Source organism: Vidua chalybeata, chromosome 2 (genome assembly GCF_026979565.1).
Source record: "Vidua chalybeata isolate OUT-0048 chromosome 2, bVidCha1 merged haplotype, whole genome shotgun sequence".
Taxonomy (NCBI): Eukaryota; Metazoa; Chordata; class Aves; order Passeriformes; family Viduidae; genus Vidua; species Vidua chalybeata.
The window spans coordinates 59,878,611-59,893,892 of record NC_071531.1 but is presented as its reverse complement, the minus strand read 5'-3'; the positions used below and the strand labels follow the sequence as shown (position 1 = coordinate 59,893,892).

At 44.6% G+C, this 15,282-nt stretch overlaps 1 protein-coding gene across 1 annotated transcript in view; it reads right to left on the bottom strand.

Annotated features, from left to right (window-relative positions):
• Window positions 1-3,329: 3,329 nt before the first annotated feature.
• Window positions 3,330-15,282, bottom strand: part of MOGAT2 (monoacylglycerol O-acyltransferase 2) — a 32,893-nt gene continuing 20,940 nt past the window's right edge. The window contains exons 3-6 of the mRNA XM_053936479.1: window positions 7,901-8,105; window positions 6,306-6,480; window positions 5,955-6,154; window positions 3,330-3,944 (exon numbers count right to left, since the gene is read on the bottom strand). Of these exons, the coding sequence (XP_053792454.1) occupies window positions 3,790-3,944; window positions 5,955-6,154; window positions 6,306-6,480; window positions 7,901-8,105 (735 nt within the window). The 3' untranslated portion in view covers window positions 3,330-3,789. The remainder of the gene's footprint in view (window positions 3,945-5,954; window positions 6,155-6,305; window positions 6,481-7,900; window positions 8,106-15,282) is intronic.

Sequence of the window (15,282 nt, the reverse complement as noted above, 5' to 3'; positions counted from 1 at the left end):
ACAGCAGACAATCTTTGAATCCCATTCTCAGGGCAGTAAAACAACTTTGCAGCAGTAGAGCTGCAGAAGGGCAAAAAAGCATTTTTTGCTTGGCTTTCCTCCTCTTGGAGAATTGGTCCATATTTTGTATTCATCAGTCATCAGAGGTTTTCTTCTGAGCCTCCTGATCTGAACCTGCTAAGTAAGGCAAATCCAGATTAGAGCCTCTCGCAACAGAAATACAGGAAAGATCAGGAGGGAAGAGACAGGCAGGAGGGGAATACCGAATCACCACACTTTTATTTCTTACAATATTTTGCAATTCAGAATTTCCACAGAAGTCCCAAAAAGGGTAAAATACGACATTTCTGCAAGAAAGGCAATTGGATATATCTCTTTCCCTTGGGCTTGTTTCTCAGATCAAAACCAGCTGAGTAAGTAGGGAGTGGACATGCTGGAAGGAAACATACAGTGTTGTTTTAACTTCAAGTGGTCCTTATTTTGAGTGACAGCTTGAAGGTCCCTCAGTTGAAGGTGCCTTAGAGGTAACTCCAGTTAAGCCAGTTTCAAGCTGAAGAGTCAAACCTAAACATTGTTTGGTTTGGTTGATCTGGGCACTTTCCTTAGGCTCCTCCTGTCTTGTGTACCATCAGAAGAGTTTCAATCCTCCAGACAGCTCTGTGTGAAATATTCACCACTTTTTGTGCTGAAATAGCACAAAAGCTTCTTGGTTTATAGTGTTTTGCTCAGAGACAGCTCTGGCTTCTTGAGATGGGACCTCTCATTGTACTGAGCTCCCTGAATAGTCCTGGCTGCAAGGATGCCTATGAATTATTGTTCTTATTGTTATATTTAACAAAAGCCCAGGCACTGACCTCTCCCTCCTGGGTTATATAGGTCCCTGACACATCAAGGATATTTTTCAGTCTGTGAGATAAAACTGACCTTGAAGGAAGCCAATTATGTACAGCCAACACTCTCCTTTGATTCCTCTTCTCCAGCACTGTGGTCTTTCTTCACCTTTGGATGTCTCTGACCACCTTAAAAACTTTCAGACAGCTCCAGCATCCTCCTTCCCATGCCTCCCTGAGATTTTTTCCTGACCACCCATTTTCTGCCTTTTCTCCCTTTCAGAATGGTATCCAAGCCAGGAAGATGATGGGCCAGCCCACCTCTCAAGTAGATGTGTCTCTGGCACAAGGAGCATCAGTTCGGCAGCCCCAAAAGGGTAAGACCGAGGCCTCTGCGGACAATTGGGAACACACCTTCTAACATGGCTTCTCAGTGGGGTAGAAGTCTCTCCTCTGACCAAACCCCTCTTGTCAGTACAAATATCTGCCATCCTTGTCTGTGACCTTGCATCCTCCCCTCTCCATTTCCTACACCTGCAAAATATCACCACATCTCAACAAATCCTCTCCCTCCCCTCACTGCTAATTTCCACCCCAACAGCAGCACCTTCGCTCTTCTTCCTCTTGCATTGAGATCTCAGCTCCTCATCCTCACCTCTGGAGACCTCCCCCATTCCCACAGCACACCATGCTGTGACTCTGGAGACATCCCCATCGCTTTCCTCTGGCACTGATCTCCATTGGGATGTTTGCAGAAGGTCTTGGCAACATTCCTGATATCTCTGGGTGGACGGCCATGTAAAAGGAAAGGTAGAAGAAAGGCTAGAGAAAAAAACCTGGAGCTATGGTAAAGCTTGGATGGTGATGAACACCAAGAGAAAAGGGTGGGAGATACATTTTTTTGTTTGTTTGTTTCTGGTGCAGAAAATCTTCCTCCTGCTTGGGCACCTCTTAACTTAGTCCTTAACAAAGAATAAAACAAAAAGAAAAATAGAAATCATAGCATGTGACTTGTTTTATTGGACTGGATTAAGTGAGGGATTACAGGAGTGTTTAGAATACTGAGCAGGACTCCATTAAATTCTTCCATGCTGCTGCTTGTTTTCTAGGAATGGGAGGGATTTTCAGGGGGTTATTCAGATTAAGAATCCGGTGGAATCCTTGCAGCCTTGGTCAGGACAGGAGGCAGGAAAAGGAAATAGACCCCAATGATGACCTGGTATTGTCAGCTGAGACAGAGTTTTCAATTTTTAAACAAGTTTTTCTTGTTAAATGTATTTCTTGCAGTTTCAAGAACAAAAATGAAGTGCATGTGATCTGCAGGATTTTTGGTGGCTGCTCACAAGTGGGGAGTAGGATGTGAGGAAGAGAAAGAAATTAAGGGAGGGAGAAAGAAGAAGATGAAAGTATCAGGGCTCTGTAAGGGAACTGAGCAGATGGCTTCCTGCCACCTGAAACTTCCACTCTGCAAAATCCCATTAAGTGCAAAGTTTAATGAAATTCTGGATATCAAAAAGAAGCAGCTATTTAGAGCCTTAATCACCTGCCAAATGTGGCTCCCCCAAACCCCAATGGATATTTGCAGCCCAAATCACATTTCCATTCCTCCACATCCTAGTCATGCTCCTCTTTCCTAAGAAAATGGTCTCATTTGTAAAACAAAATGCACAGTGACCCTGCTACCATAGCTGGTGACCAGTCATGTTCCTATGCAGGGATGTCTGGGATTAAACTAACCAAACTGGAAGCAGGACTCCTAGAGCCCAGGTATGGTGAACCCTTTGGATGAGTCCCTATACTTTATAAATTTATTTCTAATTTATATTTCTAAACTAATTATTAAAGAACATATTCAGAGCAGGCAGCAGGCAGCTGAGGGGCAGCCACAGTGCCAGGTGTAGAAGGAGATCTGGTGGCAAGAGCTGGAGGCAAGAGGCAACTGCCAACCCTTGGCAAAACAAAAGGGCACAGGGACTTGTGGCACAGCCAGGTGAATGGACATGCCAAGATACAGCAGGAGCCAAGGACTCAGGAAGAAGAGCCCAGACTTTCCCACGCACTCAGATAATAAGGGCACATAAGCCAAGGGTTTCTTTTTTTGGAGATTCCTTGTCACTTCTGGAGTCTCTCACCCCAAGCTGTTATTTTGTTCTTGTATGACTAAATTATTTGAAGGATCCAGATATCTGAGACTGTGCTATGGGAAACTAGGGGTTGAGCCAGTAAGGAAGCCCAGTCTGACGGAGTATGGAGTGTGGAGTTGCCAAGGCTCAATCCCAGCTGTGGTGGTGTGAGTATGACTGCCAGAGTGGCTCCTGGTTTCTTTATAACAATTAGAAATATTTTATAGTTCCAATACATATTTCTAATGGAATTTATTTAATTTCTTCTGTGCAAGCGTGTTACGGCATCATGCTGCTGACGGTGCTTGCCATCATGCTGGACCGTTCAGATAAACTGCTTCAGGTGGTGAGAAAAGAGCCCAGAGCAATTAAAAACTTGAAGAGCACCAAACAAACAATGTTCATTTATTGATCTAGATGAATTATATTTAAAAAAAACATATGCCTTCATCACAAATTATGGCTCATTGTCCCATTTCAAAATGAAAATAATGCAAAGGAAGTAATTTCAATAATTCAGAACTGCCTGGAAATATCTGTATAAACTGGCATCCATGCCAGAGTGGAAGTGTTATTTTTGTGCTGAGGAGTTTCAATTGTGCTGACCACAGATGGGATTTTTTTTTTCTTCTCTTTTTTATCTTTTATGTGTTCTACATGGAGAAAAAATGAAAAACCTGTCTCTACACCCATGCAAATACTGGGAAAATCAAGCTATTTTCCTGACTCTATATAGACTATGTGTTAACTGTAACTATGTTGGGGTTGTGAAGTAGTTCCAGAGAAGGGGGAAACTTGGAGCTTGATCTCCATGGTTTTACCTTGCTTAAGGCACTCTATATAAATTCTAGGTGACTATCTTCTGGGACATTATATTTAGCTTTGTGCTTCTCAAAGAGCTTGGACAACTCATTTAGGTATTTTTGATGGACTTGATCAACTTCTTCCTCAGAGGGTCTGTGCTTCTTCTGCACTGGAATTGGCTTCCCAACTGGAAAAGAAGTACAGGTGTTAGGAGGAGCCAGTGGCAGGTACCTCTGAACACTTTGCCAGAGCTGAGGTCAGCCCATCCAGGATGGACAGGTCAGTATGACCAGTTATTTCATGGAGCCTGGGAGATAGCACAACCAAGGAGGGATGGTGGCTCAGATCCTGACCAAGCTCTTGGTCTCCAGGATCACACTGGTCCTTGCCTCAGTTTACCTATCTGCAAAGTTGGCTAATGTCAAAGACCCTCTGTGTAGCCTTTTGAAGTTAGAAGTGCTGTATCCCAATGCAGTCCCAAGAGCTGCTTCTCACATCTCAGATGTGCTGCAGATAAACACAATATAAAGACAGGATAATATTTGGGTTAGGTTTTCCATGTTTCCACATCGCCCGGGGAATCTGCATTGCAAATGAGGAAAGTGAGGAACAGAGGAGCCCCACACTATTGAAATACACTTGCACTGAAGGTGCTTCCACTTTCCTCAGATTAAAGATTCTGTGCAATATCTGATTTTTATTAGTAACCAAGTACTTACTTATCTTTTAAAAATCACATTTTATTCAATAGAAAATCTAGTTATTTTGATTCCTATCTCTAGAAGAGCCTTTCCATCTCCCAGAGCTACCAGAAGCAGGGGACATAGAAGGTCCATGAGGTACTTTTTTTGCTCTGGTCTCTTATTCAAATTGTTTTTGTCAAGTGGCGGAGGGTTTCAACATGTTATAAGGCTGTTCTTCATCCAATTAGTGAAGAGTCCATGTGATACTACACAGCTTATAAAACCATTGAGACAATCTAAACAGGTTGTAATACAATTAGAAGTAATTGCTGGTTGTCAAACTTAATCAGTGGTGTAAGCTCTAACCATTCCAAACAGTATTTTAAATTAAATTAATTCACAGAAAATCACCCACACTGGTGGAACAAGCATGGAGATGTTGAAAAACTTATTCAAAACCAAAGATTTTCTTGAAACTTGGTCTCCCATGGACATGGTCTCTGGTCAAAATGGTTCATATTCCTCATATGCAAATAGGTTTGGATTTGTAGATATGTCTGCACAGGACAGTAAGCAAAGCTGCAAACTGCTTGAGCATTCAGAGAATCACAGAATAGTTTGGCTTGGGAATGACATAAAGATAATCTCATTCCACCCCCCTACCTTGAACAGGGACACTCTCCACTGGACCAGATTGCTCTAAGCCCAGTTCCAGCTGCCCATGAAGACTTCCAGAGAAGAGGGGCAGCCACAGCTTCTCTGGGCAACCTGTGCCAGGGCCTCACAGCCAAGAATTTCTTCCCAATATCCATCTAGCCCTTCCATTCTGTTACTCCATGCCATTGTCCAAAAATCCCCATTCAAATTCCCTTCAAATTTGCCCTTCAAATTCCCCCTTTCTTGGAGGCCCTTTAGGCACTTGGCAGGGGCTCTAAAGTCTCCCCAGAGCCTTCTCTTCTCCAGGCTGAACATCCCCAGCTCTCCCAGCCTGTCTGCCAGATGCTCCAAGCCTTTGGAGTATATCCATGGTTTCCAGCAGCTCCCCATTCTTCTGATGTTCTTGCCCTAGAGCTGGAGGCAGCATTGCATGAGGGGGTCTCACCTGAGTGGGGCAGAGGGGCAGAATCCTCTCCCTTGACCTACTTGTGTTTGTAAAACTGCCTTGGAATATGTTTCATGCAACCCTATTGCAGTGGTTTTTGTCACCGTGTTGTGGTATTGGGGTTGTCTGCAACTCACAGGAGTGATGAGGTTGGCCACATTTGCTCTGGGGCCTTTCCCAGCACAGCCCAGATGGGCTGGTATTTGTCATGAAATCAAACCAGATTGCCAAAACATGAACAGTTTGGAATGCTGCTTTACAGCACATTTCTAGCCTCCCACTGCTTGTGCTCTCTGGCATGAAGCTTCAGCCTGGCAGGAGGATGACACAACCCAGGGACAGTCCCTGTTTTCCCAGTTTGGCTAGCCTGAGTGTGTCTGGCATCATGTCAGAGTTCTGTGGATTGACTCACCCACGGTGCAGATGGGCCGTCGGTAGGGTATCAGCCCAAAGCTGTACTGGAAGATGCCTCGTGCATGGAAGAGGGGAAGGGAGATGCCCATGATCTGCTGGAGCCAATGCTGAATCCTCCGCAGCCAGGAGCCTTTGGGATTCTTCACCTGATCAAAGACATCATTCTCCCCAAAGGAAAAGGCAGGGACCAGGGGGGTGCTGCAGGGAATTAAAACCAATAGGGTGTCATGATTAGCAAAGTCCATTCCAAAACCCCTTCATTCTTCTCCAAAACAGAAACACCCCATTAACCAGCCACAGAGCTGAGCACTCCTCCCTCAGCACCCCTGGACCCCACCCCCTTCATCACCCATGCTGGATGGCCAGGCGCACAAATCCCTTCCTGTTCTTCAGCAGCAAGGTGAAGGATCCTGGACGGGCATCCAGTGCCTCCTGTGCCCCGCCAACAATGATGGCCAGCAAGTTCCCACCCTCCGGCTTCTGCAGCACGTAGGATGCACTCTCCTTGTCAGAGGGGATGAGGCCTGGAGAGCAGAGAGAAATTAAAAGTAAAACCCACCTGTCAGTGATTTGCTCTGCACCTTTTCCCCCCCCATAATCCGTCTCTGGAGAGGTGCTAAAAACTTTATTTTAAGAGCTGAAAACCCCAGGTCAACTCCTTTAAAAGGTGCTACATTTGCACACAGCTCTGCTGGGTGAGTATACAATTATCTATTTACTGTCTGGCTCAGAAGTGAGGGAAAAATTTAGGGAAAAAAATAAACTGGGAACTAGCTGCACTTAAATCCTAGAAAAAGTTTGTTTCAATTTGTTGTCAAGTGAGACCATGTCCAATTCTGAACAATTCTGACATCAGAGAAACATTTGCTTTAGGTCAAAACACACATACATTTCAGTGGATGATGCTAATTGAAAGTGGAATTTGATGAAGGATTTGGTTCTCTGGTGTTGTTTACTTGAATAAGATAGAAATTTTTAATTCAGAAATGACAAAGCAACATTGTTCTGACAATATTTTTTTAATTAAAAAAATAAATCCTTGTTTCAGGGGCTAAAATAATTTGCACTTTAAAACCTCATTGTGAAATGGATTCAACTGACCTCAAAATTAGTTATGTACCCAACTCCGACATTACAGTGACTAAACCTTCCTTCACCTGGGTCATAATTGTCTCATATATCTCACTGTTTGGATTTCTCACTCTCTATGTAAATACTCTGGCAGCAGGAGCCAGAGTTTATGTGGAAAACAGGGTAATGGATGCTCTGGGGTACATCAGATGGAACCGGATGCCTATGTTTAGCCTATTGAATTCTGCCCACATTCAGCTAGAGAAGTGACAATTGCCAAGCTCGCTGCTGAGAGATGGAGGTCATCCTGCCAGTGTCCAAAAATCTCTCAAAACTCCCTTTTACCTCTCTCAGTTTAATTTTTACCTGTCGCTTTTCCTATTCCTTTTCACTACATATTTCCCCCTGCCACATTCCATTGCAGCAGCATGAGCTGCTATTTTCATCCTCTGTCCCTGGATGCTGCTTCCCTGGAAACAGCAGATACTTCAGAAAAAGCATATTTTTCCTCACAATTTCAAGCCTTAATATAATTTTTATGGAAAGAAATACAGGAACATCCTGATCTGCTGCTCTCAGCATTTCTGTTCACAATTTGCTCTGCATTTTGCACACAGCACCTGCACAGTGATGCCCTGAGCACAGAGACCGTTTATGGAGTTGAACAACAGACATAACAGCAAGAAGGGCAACTTTTAACTTCAGAGGTTTTGGGTTGCCATCTTGAATAGATGTGTCCATGAATGGGATCCAATTGGCCCCAGATGAGGGAAAACAGACCCTTGACTCCTCTTCCCCATGCATCTTCACTCTATGTTCCTCAAAAAAAGCACCTACACATACCACTGCTTGCCAGAGGCCCATGCTCCTTACCTCCACTCATCACATAGTCCCTGAAGAATGGGATGCGAAACCACAGGGAAAGCATCATCAGGTGAGGGGTGATGCCTGGGAAGAGTATGGAAAAGCCAGATGCCTCTGTGCAGAAATTGAGAAAGGCTCCAGCTGACAGGACTCCATGGGGATGAAATCCCACCAGGTAGTTCTGCCGAGGGTCCAGCTCTGCTGTCTTCATCAACTAGACACAGAGATGAAGCCAAAAAGGGGTCAGAGTTAGTGCTTTAACCTCAGCAGGATGGAACACTGGCTATGAAGAGCAGATAAGGCATTCCTGGAGGGGAGTGTCTTGCACCCACCATGCCTTTCTATTGGAAAAGGTTAACTGGAATTAACTCGCCCATTTTTCACTGAGATGTATTTCATTGCCCATATTTCCATCTCCTCTTACCTGTTGGCCTAAAATGGTTTTTGTAATGGCACAGTTCATTATGTTGCCTTGAACTGGTCTATGTGCTATTGGGAACCAACTTTGTTTAAAATGTCCTCCAATACATTTTCTAATATGGGGGGGAAAGCGAGAAAAGGGTGATTTCTTCCACACAGTACCTCTTGATCCCACAACCAGAACAGCAGAGGGAGTACATAATCACTCTAGTAGACCTACTACACAACATAAGCATGTGTCCCACCCAGCAACTTGGTGTGGATCAAAGGTTTATCCTGTCCTGAAGTATGTGCCAGGTGATTCCAGGATGTTTTCACACATGGCAAATTGAAATCTAATTCCTAGACATCTAACAGAGAAGATAATGGTTTCTTTGACACTGGGGAAACCATGAAGGATGCAGATGTTTGTGCCTGTGTTGGGTGCCCAGGTCCATCAAAGAGCAGTGGATGTCTGCCCAAGGCTGCTGCAACTTTTGCAGGAGAGAATGGAGAATGCCCATGCCCAGCATTTTAGGGATGGGCAGCATGGATTGCAGATACAGTGCAGCTCATGGCCAGCCCTTGAGGGCTCATTAAGCAGCTTCTTAAAATCCTCAGCCGATCTGAAAGTGATATTCAAGCCTGGGATATACTACATGGGAGAATGAGTACCACAGAACAAGAGGGGATGGTTAAAGGGAGATAAGAGACAACTGGGATTTGATCTCCATTGCACTTGTTATGGACTGCCAGGGGAGAGGAGCTGATGTGACAAACCCACCCTCCAGCTCTGGCACCAAGAAGACCTTGCCATGCCAACATCAGTCAGCATTTGCACAGCCCAGGCAGAAGCAGGCAAAACTGAAAAATGCTGAAATCTCTGCACTATTTCTGTGGGTGCTGAGGATGCTCACAGCAGCAGGGAAGGATGAATCTTTCCAAGCTTAGTCATCACATAATTTTGTCACTGAAAGGGTGGTCAGACATTGAAACAAGGTGACTAGGGAAGTGGTGGGACCACAATCACTGAAATTGTTCAAAAATATGTAGATGTGGCACCTGGGGACATGATTAAATGGCATTTGTGATAGTGCTGGGGAACAGCTGGACTCAATGGTCTTAGGGGGCTTTTCCAACCTGAACAATTCTGTGATTCTGTTATTACAGAGCCACCATGCTTTTCCAGACAACTCAAAGGCATTTGTGCTCAAGAACAACCAAAGCCCTATGCATTTAAGTGTCACCCCTCCAAGTACCGATTCCATCTGTACTCAGGGTGCAGTTAATGGTGCATGTGTTTTCCTAGAAGCTGCTAGAACTGCAGGTTAATCATGACAGTGTATTTTACTTTCTTCCATCGTTACTCATTTTCTACCTGTACAAAAGCACTGTTGACTGTACATGTGTGTGGGAGGTACCCCAGGGGAAAGCAGTTCAGGAATGCCCTGGGAGACTGCATTTGTTTAAGGCAGGGCACTTTCCTAGAGTTCACTGTTTCCTTATGTAAATGAGGGTATGTCCATCATTTGTTGTAGTCTCCCCCATTCCAGAAAGTTCTCTGTTCACGTTATCCCCATTGGTTCCCTTAGAAAGCCACTCCTTCCCTTCTCCCTCATTGGTCCAGTTTATGTCACCCCATCTCTGCTCCTCCCCCGAACATTTTCCTCATTGAGCAGTTTGCACCCTGACTCCGCCTATCCTTCCCCAGTTAAATACCCTGGTCCCTCCTTCCCCAGTTTGCTCTCGGATCTTTCCCCTTCACGTGAGGTTGTCTCCCTGTTCCTGTTCCTGCTTCTTCATCCTCAGTCTCTCCTTCAATAAACCCATGTGGATTTGAACAGAGTCCTCTTGTCATTGGTGGAGATCTTATTACTCTATCTGGGCACCTGTTGACTAGTCAGCAGCGGGTCACCCTGCAGTCCAGGGCAGCTCGCACATGTACCCATTCAAGCTGCTCCTAATGAGGGGAATGGACAAACCAAGTCCCACTACTGCCCAGGTGCAGAGGTCTCTAGGCAGGAAGAGAGGAAGATGGCTGAATCACTAAGTGCTCAAGGCCCCTGCCACCATTTGCTCTTTTTTGAGTAATCTTAGATTGCATCAATGTTTCCTGCATTCATCTTCAGCTTCTAAACAACGTTTCATATCCAAGTGAGGAAGCAAGATGCTCAGACATGTTAGAAACTGCTACATTTCTGGCTCTGTGTGTGAAGGGAGACAAGAGGGGGAAGGGCGACGGAAGAGGGCAGCCACTGAGCGGACAAATTGCCTTGATGGGAGAGTTTGCCTGTGCTAAAACACCACACGTCTGTAAAAACACTCCCTACAAAACATCCAGCTGCTGTCTTGGTGCTCATCCCAACGAAAGAGGAGGGAGGACAGGAAAGGAAAGAACAAAGGATAGTGCTTGGAGTGATAAGACAAGGGAGAGAATGGTCTTAAACTAAGAGAGGGATGATTAAAACTAGCTATGAGGAAGAAATTTTTTATGATAAGAATATCATAAAAATATGTGAGGGCCTGGCACAGGGTGCCCAGAGAAGCTGTGGCTTCCCCATTCCTGGAGGTGTTCATGGCCAGGTTGGATGGGACTTAGAGCAACCTGGTCTAGTGGAAGGTGTCCTTGTTCCAACAAGGATCAGTTTTAAGGCCCCTTCCAACCCAAACCATTTTGTGATTCTGTGGTAAGATACGGTCCTGGGCAACTGGCTCTGAGTGGCCCTGTTTGAGCAGTGGGTTGGGTATGTTGACCTCTAGAGTTCTCTTCCAATGTCACCCAGTCTTTGAATCTGTGATTTTTGACGCTCTGCTCTAAGCCATGGGCAGCTGGAGGGTAGCAATTGAGTCTCTCAAGTTTTGGTGGATCTGGGTAATGTTTCTGCAAGAGCTGTCCCCTGCAATAGCCCTGAGGAAAGAAGGTACTCATTTTGACACAGAGCCTGCTCTCATCTGGATGATTTGGCCAAAACTCACAGAGAAACCAGAGAGCTTGTACAAGACTGAGAAGGAAATCTGTAGCAGAAGGAGAGGAGAAATCTGTAGCAGGAGGAGAGACTTAGGCAAAGTCTCTAGATACCGTAGGTCTTAGACTCTACACTACCCTTTTCCTTCTGGAAAATCTTAAATACAGAAACTCCATCTTCCCTTCTGGATTGTTCCCACTGTCTCATTCCTTCCCTCTCCCCCTGGCAGAGGTCAGTCTCCATTCCCAAACTTCCAGAAAAGTTAATAATGTGACTCTGCACAGCCTCCCCCTTCTGCTGTCCAGCTGAACTGCCTAATGGAATAGGGTTTGAGGTGCCAACAAGTGGGACTATCCTCCATCCTGCCTCAAATGAGTTGTCTTTTCCACATCCTCTAGATGGCGTGCGCAATTCCGGTCTTATGAGTGAACTGAACATTTAATAATTGAGAGTCCAAGCTGGTCTGTGCGTGAGCATGAAACAACCCACAGGATTTTTTTTGTGAAATAAGAGCAGTTTCTCATCTCAGAGGTGTCTGAGGAATGCCAAGTTAAGGTGCATGACCTGTGGTCTGAAAGCAGCCATTAGCAGCTCAGGGTTGTGCTCTCCAAGCTGAGCCATGGGTTTGTTGACTTCCTTGAGATTCCCTTTGGCATGGTCAGGATGCTGGCTGATGCCCTGGCTGCTGACAGGAGTAATGATTCATTCTCAAAAGTGTTATGAAGTCTTCAAGCCTTCTGGATCCCAGGTGTGGGGTGATCCTGGCCTTCCTAACAAATAAAATTGTCTAGGTTGGAAAAGCCCTCTAAGATCATGGAGTCCAAATGCTCCCCCAGCACTGCCAAGATCACCACTAATCCATGTCCCCAGCTGCCATATCCACACAGCTTTTAAATGTTTCCAGGAATGGGGACTCCACCACTGCCTTGGACAGCCTGTGCCAAGGCTGGACAATTCTTTCAGGGAAGAACTAAATTTTGAAGGATAAGGTCTATTTTATGCTTCATCGTGAAGAAGTACAGCTTGATAACTACAGTTTTTCAGGGCTTGCAGTGATTACTCTGGAACAGAAAACTCCCTTTATTCTGACCACTCAAATGTGGGTCCAAGACATAGGTAAAACTCTGCCCCAGTTCCCCCAGCTCCCCAAGAGACATGGTAGAACCTGCTCCATGCACTGTCAGCTGTGTTAGGGAAATGCATATGTGGCAGCAGCTCTCTGGCCACAGAGAGAAACACAACTTTCCCAGGCATCATTCTGGGAAAAGTCTGTGAGAAGATCAGAGAAAAGAATGACAAACAATTCTTATCTTAATTTGCTGCACCTCGTATTGTCAACATGTGGAATGTGTTATAGAGATTTGTTTACCAAAGGGTGGTTTCCTAATTAGCCAATGGTGATGGTGTTTTAATTAGAGGACCAATTAGGTCTACTTGTATCGTAACTGTCTATAAAAGCAATGGGTTTCTTAATAAATGAAATTAATCAGCCTTCTCTAATACATGGAGTCTATGTAACTTATTACCCGGCCGGGGGTCCATTGCAACGATATGCATATGCAGACTTCTAGGACCTCTGATAAGAGCTCATGTACTTGTGAAGGATCTCAAGCAAATTAATCCAAATTATTTTTAAACTGGATTAGTTAAATCGCATTAACATCCCGATTAGATTATTAATTTGATAATAATGATGAGGGATTAAAGTACTCTTCATTTCATATTTGGTTTGGTTTGAATTAATTTTGGAGTGCAATTAAGATAATTTGAGTTAGGGCTTCTGAGTGACTTTAGCCCAGTAATTCAGCACTGGTTTAACCAGGCTGATTTAATTCATCCCTTGAGATGTGACTAGGTTCTCCTAGTTGCTCCCTACAGACTGAATTGTCCTGTCCCAAACCACAGGAAGACACAGAGCATGTAATTCCCTGCTTAAGGCTGGTGCACTAGTGGTTGAGGAAAGAGTAATGAGGCACTGGCACAAGTTGCCCAAAGAAGTTGTGAATGCTCCATCCCTGGAAATATTCAAGGCCATGTTGGATGAAACTTGGAACAATGTGATATAGTAAATGGCATCCCTGCCCATGGCAAGAGGTTAAAACTATAGGATCTTTAAGGTCCCTTCCAACCCAAATAATTCTGTGATTCTCTGATTCAAATAAAATTCTCCCAGAGTCCAAAGGTTTGGAGGGTGGTGCTCCAGGAACCTCTGGAGATGCATTGTCTGAAGGGGTTAAAAAGTTGTGAAGTGAGGAATTAATCAAAGTCAAGTTGAGATGAACAGGGACACTGCAGGGTGCATACCATGTTGGGGGGCATATACTCAGGAAGGACACTGATATGCCATATCATTGCATCCTTAAGGATTGATGAACTGAGATGGGAGAGAAGGAGTAGCACGGTATTACCCCCACAGTCACTCAGAGAGCAGAGGAGGATGTGATGGAGGAGGAGAAGTTTGGAGACCTGATCAGCAAGCTCCTGGCTTCTTAATTTAAAGTCTCCCAAACTGAGTTGCTGATATTTTTCTATTCTCTTCTGGTCCCAAAACTCTGTTTCCATGTATGTCATGGTCAGTAATCTGCTCTTAAGTAGGATAAACCTCCTTTCAGCTTTGTACTAAACAAATTCTCATGTCTCTAGCTCTCCATGGACACCTCCCAAAATCATCTCTTGCAGGACAGAACATGAAGCCAGTTTCTATGCAGGAAGAAGCCCAACAAAGATATCCAAGAAACCCAACCAGATCTGAAGAAGGACAAATTGTGCGAAACTGAGAAAAAGCAGGTCACCAACCCAAGGCTGTCTGGATGGGAGACCAAAGGAAGTGCAAACATCTGAGTACCGCCAGCAGCTGCTGAGGAGGATGGGTTTCAGGTCCCAGCAATGGTGAGAGTTTGAGAGAGGCAATTAGAAACAGTGAGATCTTTGACTTGTGGGGTTTTCTCCTGGTGCCACAGTGTCAGGTCAGAGCTGCATTTGCAGCAAATACTGGAGAATCTGACCAGCCAGGTGGATTTAAATTGAGTTTGGATGGGACTTCACCACCCTCATTCCCAAAGCTGGTAAGGAAAGAAGCTCCAAAATCCTCAAGTCCTCCCTTCCTCTTGTAGGACTTCCTTTATCCAGTAGATTAGCAGTACAAATGGTGGGACACAGTCCTCCAATGGATCTCAGCCATAGCCCCCCTTGTAGTGGTTTTGGTTCACCAGTTTCAGATTTCCCCAATTTTGAGATTTTCCCAGCCAATGCACCAAAGAGTGTGGCAGGTTCGGTGCTGGCCAATCACCAATGCACTCACTTCCTGCTGTGAGATAGGATTAGGAGAAAGGCAAAGCAGGCTCAAAACTTTAAAAGGGTATAAAGAAAAGTTTATTGAAAGTAACTAAAAGAAAAAAAGGTAGTAAGAATCAAAACAAGCCCTTCAGAACACTTTTCACTCCCCTCATCTTTTCTTTCCCACTGACAATGTAAAGAAACAAAACCTAAAATTTCCAGTTAGTTTACCACCTCTAAAATAGTCTGTCTTCAGTTCACTTAGGGAGAGAAGTCCCTCTTCTTAATGTTATGGAGACTTATCCTCAAGAGGAAAAAAACAGTCTTCTCATGGCTCTCAATTTAATCACTAATAGCAGCCACCTGGGGAACCCTGCCATCGTGAAGTCCTTCCCATTTCCACAAGCCTTCCCACTGCTTGTTGATGGACCATGTCGACTTATGGGGTATTGTTTTAAAGATGAGCTATTCAAAGACAAAAGTTCTCATTATCTATCTCTAAAATCATCTTCATCCCTGGGAACAGAGATCTTCTTATCCTGGGGGCACTGGACTACTCTCTTTCTCTGTTCAAACTTCATGGGATTACAACTACTTTCACTTCTGCTTACTTTAGCATGGAGCCCTTTGCCCAATATCCGTTTGAACCCTTCATCTCCCCATAGTTTCATGCATTATAGGGAAAAAGAGTATTTTTCTCCATAGCTTACAGGAGGATTTCAGCCCCAAGACCAAAGCATTTCCCCATCG